General features: G+C 38.5%; 1 protein-coding gene across 2 annotated transcripts; it reads left to right on the forward strand.

Moving 5' to 3' along the window:
• The first annotated feature begins 2,963 nt into the window (after positions 1 to 2,963).
• On the forward strand, positions 2,964 to 6,839 carry LOC121991838 (protein NDL1-like). Of its 2 annotated transcripts, XM_042545895.1 has the most exons (11): positions 2,964 to 3,121; positions 4,406 to 4,505; positions 4,958 to 5,055; positions 5,179 to 5,267; positions 5,409 to 5,469; positions 5,551 to 5,637; positions 5,718 to 5,795; positions 5,875 to 5,931; positions 6,021 to 6,076; positions 6,162 to 6,297; positions 6,379 to 6,839. In XM_042545895.1, the coding sequence occupies exons 1-11, from the start codon at positions 3,062 to 3,064 to the stop codon at positions 6,592 to 6,594; spliced, it is 1,038 nt and encodes a 345-aa protein (XP_042401829.1). In that variant the 5' UTR covers positions 2,964 to 3,061; the 3' UTR covers positions 6,595 to 6,839. The 2 variants fall into 2 exon arrangements, with proteins under 2 accessions (XP_042401829.1, XP_042401830.1); XM_042545896.1 differs by lacking the exon at positions 2,964 to 3,121 and having other exon boundaries at positions 4,490 to 4,505; positions 5,169 to 5,267.
• The last annotated feature ends 2,082 nt before the right edge of the window (positions 6,840 to 8,921 follow it).

The raw sequence follows: 8,921 nt of genomic DNA on the forward strand, positions 1-8,921 counted from the left end.
ATCATTAGGGATTTGATATTATTAGATTTGAAATGATTAATGTGTTTATGATGTTAGTTTACTTCACGTGTATAAAGTTGAGCTTTGCTTATACTAAAAAGTACTTGTCATAACCAAAAGGCAAGCCTTTGATTGTGGTGGTAATCATTTAATTATTAGCTAAGCTAAGGAATATTATACACGCAATTCCTTTTTTTGCATATTTTGACAACCAAATCATTTTTTTGACGTTTGGACTTTTTTGCTAGAGATTTCATAAATGTTTAATCCCACCTACTCTTTTGCTTTGCTTCTTCTTGGAAGTGTGGTATCCATGTAGCTTCCTCCAAGCTGGGCCACTGGAGACTTGTGTTCTTATGGCCTGCCATAATGTTTGGCACCATGCTTTCAATAATAAGCTCTTAATTTATTTATTCATCTTTAGTACAGACCAGTCATGATGCATTGTAATTTATATAGTCAATATTAGCAGAATGAAATATTAAATTCAAATTGACAGTGCTGGTTCCTGATCATTTCCAGTTGAACCAATCCAAAATCCAGTTCAACTAGGTGCCTTCTAAAACTAGAACTGAACCAATCTAGTCTCAGTTCCTAGTTTAACTAAAAGCATTGCTTCAACTAATCCAAAGGCATACTCCACTCAGAAAATTTCACACTTCTTGATTTGGCCTATAGACTGGTAGTTGCAGGAACTAAAGACATGGATACAGATCTTATCATGTGTTTCATTTTCAGTTTCTTTACTAGCAATACTAAATCAGCTGATGTGGATTGTTACATTCCAGTAGCTTTGAGCTACCTATAATCTATAATTCTGCTGCTCTTTCAAATCTCTGTTTCAAAGATTGTTACTTTTTACTGCATTTCTGACTTCATATGCCTGTTCTCTTTTGGTCCTCTAGTAATTTTGGTGAATCAAATGCTGGACGAACAGATCCAGATCTTACAAACAGTAGCATTTAAAAGATTTCAGTCCTGCAACTGCATGCTTCATAAATCAGCAGATATGATGCTGGGCTCCATCGCATTTCCATGGCAGGAGTAAAAAAACTCGTCGGTGGCCTTCCAATCCGGGCGAGGAGGACGGTGCTCGTCCATGAACTCATGGGAAATGTGTGGGAGGTGGAAGAACATTCTTGCGGAAGCTGGAAAGCTACTTGCCACCTTCCTGCATTTAAATGTGCAGTGGGTGTATTATTTGTGCAGTATTCGAAGAAAGGCCAAAAGGCTTGTTCATTTCTGTTGTCATCTTCAGTATTATTGTTTGTTGAGAGAATTTGGGGGTGGAGTAATTCAGGGGGCGTTTGGTTCTTTCCTAGGAATAGGAATCGGAATGGGAATCATTGTATTGTGGAATGGGAATAGGTATGAGCATGGATATCACTCTTAAAAGCAATGTTTGGTTAGTTGTATATCTTCTATCGGAATAAATCAAAGTTTCCTTTTTTACCCTTAAAGGAAAATAAGAGAAAAAATTAGATGTGAGAGAAAGATGAATGTGAGAGAAAAATATGATGAAAGAGAATGATGAGAGAGAAAGTATTATGAGAGAGAAAGTGTGATAAGAAAGAATGATGAGAGAGAAAGTGTGATGAGAGAAAATGAAAAAAAAGAGTGTGATTAGAGAGAGCATGATGAGAGAAAATATGATGTGAGAGAAAGTATGATAGGAGAGGATGAAGAGAGAGAAAATATAGTGAGAAAAAATGAGGAGAGAGAGTGTGATGAGAGAGATTGAGGAGAGAGAAAGTATGGTGAGAGAAAACTGAATATGATGGAAGAGATTGAGGAGAGAGAAAGTATGATGAGAGAGAAAGTGTGTTGAGGAAAAAAGAAGTAAGTGTGATAAGAGAGATTGAGGAGAGAGAAAGTGTGTTGAGGAAAAAAGGAGGAAGTGTGATAAGAGAGATTGAGGAGAGAGAAAGTATGATGAGAGAGAAAGTGTGATGAGAAAAAAGAGTGTGATGGGAGAGATTGAGGAGAGAGAAAGTGTGATAAGGAACAAAAGAAGGAAGAGAGTGCGATGGAAGAGATTGAGGAGAGAGAAAGTATGATGAGAGAGAAAGTGTAATGAGAAAAAAAGAGGAAAGAGAGTGTGATAGGAGAGATTAAGGAGAGAGAAAGTGTGTGATAAAATGATGAGAGAGAAACAATGATGAGAGAGAAAAATGTAATGAGAGAGAATAAGGAGAGATAAGTGATATAAAAGAAAAAATAAATAAATAAATTTTGATATTTGATATTAATAGAGAAAATTTTAGTTTTAAGTCAAGGGTATTTTTGGAATAAGGGAATATTTTGATTGATGAAAATAGGGTAATGGCTCATTGAAGGGGAGGTACATGGGAATGAGTCATTACCCAATTTCAAGGATTCATTCCCTTATTTGTATTCCTATTCCTATAATCCAAACATTAACAATGGGAATCAATGATTCCCATTCCCATTCCCCACTCTTATTACCCTAAACCAAACGCCCCCTCAGTATTTGGTTAACGAATAAGTTCAGGAATCCCTAAAATTTGAAGTCACGGCAGCATTAGGCATGGATCGCCTTCCGCGAGCGGACACCGTCTATCATAACTCCACATTCATTTCTTCCACGCGTCCATCGCGCGGCGACCGCTCCGTCATCCGAGGCAGGGCAGCCATGGCACCCGCGTGTGCCTCATCATCCGACGGCTGCCGGTGGTCTCATTTGTCCGAACCTGTAGGAATCCACCACGTGGCTGACTTTCTGCCGACAAGTGTAATCGAAGGCTGCGGCAGTCCAGCTTACCTGGCGTCCCGCCGCATGCGAGATCTTCAGATGACCGTTGGATCTTCGTCGTACGGGTAAGAGGAGTCTAAGGCTGGTTTCGTCAATCCGTAGCTGTCGGTTGATGTGGTGCCCCGGGTTGGGATAAACCGGGCGGCCGAGGAAGGGGAGAGCTGCTTGGGTTTATTTATATGCGAATCCACCGGAGAAGGAAAGGCTCAAAAAGAAAAAAAAAAAAAAAAGAAGAAAAATCAACGAGAAAAAGAGGGGAGAGGAGGAAGAAGGTTGGCTCTTGCAGAAATGGGAGAGTCGAGCGGCTCTGTCTCGGTCGATGTGGAGAGGATCTCGTTCGGAGGGAAGGTAGGGTTTCTTTTCTTCCTTGTAGTTCCTTTCGGGAGATTTTTTTTGGCTGATTTATTGGGGGAATGTTTTTCTAGTACTCATTTCGGCATGGAAATGCTTCTCTTTGATTGTATTGCTTCCCCCTCGATGTTATTGTCTCTGCTGGATTTAGGGGTAGTTTGGAGAATTTTAGATTCTTTCTTCGTTTGATCGATTGTCTTCAGATTTTAGAAGGATTTTAGGTTGCCTGAGAAAATATGCTTCCCTTTTGGCAAATATGATGTTGTGGATGAAAGTATTTCTGTATATCATATAGCTGCAAACAATTTGGTAATTAGGTGAGGTTTCTGGTTTGCATTCGTTTCCTCTTTTTTTTTTTTTTTTGTCGGTTGTTGACATTTCTTCTGATATTGCTGTCTTTTTTCCTATTACATGTTTTGGTCATGATTGATGAGTTGTTCTTCTATATGATTATTTCTTTTATGCTATGCACTTGTATTAAAGGAATCTATGTTGCTATTGTTTAAACCTATTTGTTGTGATGGGAGACATCAAAGATGTCAGTTTGCCTTTAAGTTCTTTTCTTAAATTCGAGTTAATCTTCTCTTGAAGCATCCCAGGATGTTGCTTCACGAGTAGGAAAGATAAACTAACCAATACCTATTTTAATTGGGATCGACCATTGTTAACACAACACTGTAAGTTTGGTTAATCAAGAGACTCAGACATCTGAATGATTTGAATTGATTAGAGTATGTATCTAGTTAAATTTCAGTGCATCTCGATGACAAAAGGTTTATACTAAAGGTTCTGTTATTTACTATCTACAAACTGTTGGCTTGTTCCTTGTGGTTATTATTTGTTTTTAGGAATCAGAAAAGAATTGCTCACTCAATCTTCAGTCGTTTTTTTTTTTTGCCTTTGCTTTTGCCTCCCTTTCCTGTTCACATTCCGCAAAGAATTATGAACTTGCTCATATAAGTTATTTCTCGTTACTTCTTCTCTCCTATCTCATAGATAATAGTCTCTGCTCACAAATTATCTATTTCCTTTTGATAGTGAGACTCCAATTTAGTTTCTTGTTTCTTATCATTATTTTAAAAAATTAGTGACTTAGAAGGTCATGGATGCTATTTATGTAAGTGCTTGCTAAGGATCCTGTCTACATTCATTTCCTTCCTCATTTTCTCAATTAAAAATGTTTATAGTCTATCTTTGATGTAATCACCCACGCATATTCCATTTTGCAGTTAGTGTCTTTGTTCTTTGGTCTTATTTCTAAAGTCCATGTCTTCCTCTCAGGAACATCATGTGTTGACAAGTAATGGCCCTATCTCAGTTGCTGTATATGGTGATCTGGAAAAGCCTGCACTTCTTACTTATCCAGATATAGCGTTAAACCGTAAGTTAGATTAAATTACAGTTTCTTTAGCATTTCTCAGTTTTTTTTTCTCTGACTTACATTTGCAATATTTGCATCTCGATTCATTTGATTATGTTCACCTTGTATTCAACCTGAAGCTGAAAGGTGTTTTGTACACATTACAGACACTTTGGTGGTTTTTCTAGTTTCAGTCTACCGCTCTTTTTTAGCATCCTTATCCTGCTAAAATGCTATTCTCCAAGATTATGCTGCATTGATGTCTAAAGGCTGCATGATTTAGTGTATGGAGTAACTATTTTGTTTCTTGGATATTGTTCTTTTGAAACATTGTATCATATATCTCTCCCACAAATAATTAGCAGAATTCAAATTTTTTTTTTATGTTTGAACTTAAGGAAACAGTAATACTTTTCTATTAGCTCTCATCTAGATATTTAAAAATAGGCTAAATTCCTAGTTTTTCTCCCCAGATATGTCATGCTTTCAAGGATTATTTTTTTGCCCAGAAGCTGCTTCTTTGTTGCTTCATAATTTTTGCATCTACCATATTAGTCCTCCTGGACATGAGGTCAGTAATACTGTTGCAACTCTTTGTGTCATCTCTGAGAATGTTTAAGCCTGTCTCTGATCGATTTTCTACTTTTCATTTTAACATGATTATGTTGGTCCTTCTGCCTTAAGTGTCTTGCAGTTAGGTGCTGCTCCAATTTCTTCAGATGAACCAGTGCTTTCTGTTGATCAGTTAGTCGATCAGGTGGCAGAAGTTGTTAATTTCTTTGGGTATTAATCTCTCTATTATATATAGCATGCTTGATTTGTATTTTTTCCATCACCATCCTTAAGATACTTTCCTAGGCCACATAATTGTTCATATTTTTTTCTTGTGCAACCATTTTGAATTTGTATGGTTTTGAATGCCAGGCTAGGTTCTGTCATGTGCTTTGGGGTCACAGCTGGTGCTTATATTCTTACGCTTTTTGCTGTTAAGTATTTTGTTATGAAAACCCTTAAATTATCAATTTTTTAACCTTTCAATTTGAACCTTTGTATGCTTTGCTTTCAGACTAAATATAGGGACCGTGTTATGGGCCTCATACTCGTCTCACCTCTTTGCAAGGCTCCCTCGTGGTCAGAATGGTTATATAGTAAGGTACCTTCTCATGTTTCATATAACCATTTTTTGAGCTACAAAAAGTGAGTTGCTGCCTAATATGATGCTGAAAACCTCAGGTAGTATCAAATTTACTGTATTTTTATGGAATGTGCGGCTTGGTCAAGGACTACTTACTCCAACGGTACTTCAGTAAGGTAAACTCCATTACTCCACTTGTTTGCTAAGTTAATTTATTATAACCGTAATTATTCATCCATTTCAATATGTTGCCAGGAGGTAAGAGGAAACTCTCAACTCCCAGATTCTGACATTGTGCAAGCTTGTAGAAGTGTAAGTAGATTATTCTCTCTCTTTGTTGCTTTTTGAAATTTGTAGGAGTAAAAAAGCCGTACTCTTGAATATATCTTTAACGTCCACAGTTGTTGGATGAGAAGCAAAGTGCTAACGTATGGCGGTTTCTTCGGTCAGTTAATGGGTATGCCCTAATCTTTGCATAACAAACTTATCAAATATACACATTGAAGGTTACGACAAGTTTCTGTAACCCATTCTTTAAACAGGAGATATGACTTGACGGAAGCTCTAAAGAAGCTACATTGTCGGACACTAATATTTGTCGGTGAGGATTCTCCATTTCACTCGGAGGCCATCCATATGGCATCAAAACTGGACAAGAGATTCTGTGCATTGGTTGAGGTACTAATCTCCCAAACACACCCTTTCTGTTGGTGAAGATAGATCATCATTGATCTCTCTCACGGCCTTCAAATGTTGCAGGTTCAGGCATGCGGTTCGGTTGTAACAGAAGAGCAGCCCCATGCGATGTTGATACCGATGGAGTACTTCTTGATGGGGTATGGGTTGTGCAGGCCAAGCCAACTGAGCTACAGCCCTCGTAGTCCTCTCAGCCCACTGTGTATCTCTCCAGAGCTACTATCGCCGGAAAGCATGGGAGTAAAGCTAAAGCCCATCAAGACAAGAGTATCCCCTTGAGCTTGAAATCAATCAGAGCAGTTGTGCAATACCAAAATCAATTTTGTGGACCATGCAAAACCATGAGATGTACTATTTATACCCATAGAGGATTTTTTTGGAGGGGTTTTGGAGTAAAGACCAGGTTACTGGACTGTATATATTAATGGAGAAGGTTGTCTTAAGGGTTGGGTAAAATTGTTAAAAATTTATGTAAAGTCATTCTTTAATGTTACAAAAATAAGGTGCTGTGTCTTCAGTCGTCACTCTGTTTCTTTGTTCCTTGAAACATTTAAATTTATGAATGTAGATTTAACAGCTGTCACAGTCATCTTTTTCTAGAGATTCTGAATTATATAAGATGGGTGTGTCAAGCTGGTTACATAATTGCTGTAAAGAAATGCTAAATTATTATTGGAAAAAAGCATACTTTTTATTTCATTTCATGTTGTTTTTTATTTATTTATTTTTAGTCGGTAACATATGCTCAAGCTTTTAATTAATGTCCAGAGTGAACAGTTTGTCTCAAAATTTTCATTCATGATAAATTAGAAAAATATGCGTGAAAGTTCATCCTAATAGTCAAAATTTTCATTCATGATAAATTAGAGAAATATACGTGAAAGTTCCTAATCGTCAGTGTTTTCGGATACACTATTTATTAAGGATTTTATTTTATAATATGTGATAGTTAAGTCTCCAACTATTAGATTAGTATTTTGGATATACTATTTATTGAGGAATTTTTTTTTTATAATACGTCATAATTAAGTCTCGAACTCAAGATGTCTAATTTAATATGTTGTTAGAGGGTTTAATCATGTTTGCAACAATAGTTTTTTTTTTTTTTTTTTTTTACTCTATAAAAACTTTCCACTCATTTTTTTTTATAGAAAATTTCCACTTGCCATCAAGTTAAATTGGAAAGTACTCGTAATAGACGATCTATCATCTTAGCTTTCTTAGGTCAACTATCCATGAAGAAAAATTTAACCGTTAATTCGCCAAACGTAGGACTCAATCCTACTATGTTTTTTTAGTTAGCACAATATATCGCTGATTATCCTGAGGGTGACCGATCTGATTTACAGAAGTTTTCATCGGTCACTAGGATAAATTAGAACACACTTATAGTGGGTGATATATCAATCCAATATTCTCAGGTCAATTGATCATTAAGAAAAATTTATCCTTTAATTTACTGAAACTGAACTCAATTTTTAGATAGAAATGAAGAAAGTATCCAAGATGTCCTGTTGGTGTAGCATTGTCGGGGTAAAATAGCGATTTGAACGTTAACACCTATACGTATTGATCCTCTTCGAAAATCGATGACATGGATGCTGAGGATGTGGCGCTCTTGTTGATCTCCGGTGGACTTCGCTTTGACCTGCAACACAAGCACCGTTACTGCTGATCCAGGGAAGGGGTCCCCGGCGATGACCCTTCGACGCTCAAGTCAGTCTCTGGCGAAACAAGAAGAAGAAGAAGCAACGAGAACTGTAGCGCAACAGTAAATATCACATGTAACGCATACCTCCGTCGATACTTGGACTCCCTTTATATAGAGCTTCGGAAGTGCGCATGCACACTTCCTAAGGCGAGCACGCTTCTCAAAACTTTCCCTGAAGAGACGTGTCAGTAAAGTGTCCCTGACACAGTACCTTAACGTGCCGAGCATATCTCTGAAGTGATAGTTGAAGCTTCTGCCGTACGATCTTCTGTCTGACCATGCCGTCTGTCAACGACACTAGCTCCCAAAAGGATGTCAAAAGATATCCTGCTGTGTTTGTTGCTTGGACGAGCGGACTAACCGCTCGGCCAGAATTCTGCTATCCACGTGCTATCTACTGTTGCGCTGAGCAGGATAGCCGCTCGACTGGAAGTCCATTGTCCATGTGTTGTCCGTCGTTGGGCCGAGCGGGATAGTCGCTTGGCCGGAAATCCACTGTCCCCGTGATCTATTGCTGGGCCAAATGGGATGACCACTCGGTTGAAAGTCCACTATCCTCATTCTCTGCTGATGTTGAGTTTGCTGCTCGACCGAACGGAGGAGCCACTCGACTCGGCTTCTGCGCGTCGTCCCTTGAGCGTCAGTTTGATTACTCCTTGTGTCGAAGACGGTGGGTCGGTGCTTAATCCCCGGTCGGAGTATGATTCGCCCGAACGGCCAACACCGTCCACTCATTGACCGTCTTGACTTTGACCTCCACCATGGCAGCGAGGTGGGGCCCCTCATCATCACCGCATTACAAGCCTCCCCCTCAAGTCTAGTCGAAGGAGGTTGTAGTCTAATTGACTGGACAATTGTGTGAGCAGATTCCCTCTCGATCGGCTTTTGTCACTGT

This window comes from Zingiber officinale, chromosome 6B (genome assembly GCF_018446385.1).
Source record: "Zingiber officinale cultivar Zhangliang chromosome 6B, Zo_v1.1, whole genome shotgun sequence".
Lineage (NCBI taxonomy): Eukaryota > Viridiplantae > Streptophyta > Magnoliopsida > Zingiberales > Zingiberaceae > Zingiber > Zingiber officinale.

Bases quoted from the DNA above. Each gene is read 5' to 3' on its own strand.
- LOC121991838 (XM_042545895.1), top strand. From the start codon at position 3,062: ATGGGAGAGTCGAGCGGCTCTGTCTCGGTCGATGTGGAGAGGATCTCG. The intron at 5,638-5,717 runs GTACCTTCTCAT...TGAAAACCTCAG, and splicing joins CAGAATGGTTATATAGTAAG to GTAGTATCAAATTTACTGTA. The intron at 5,796-5,874 runs GTAAACTCCATT...ATATGTTGCCAG, and splicing joins TCCAACGGTACTTCAGTAAG to GAGGTAAGAGGAAACTCTCA.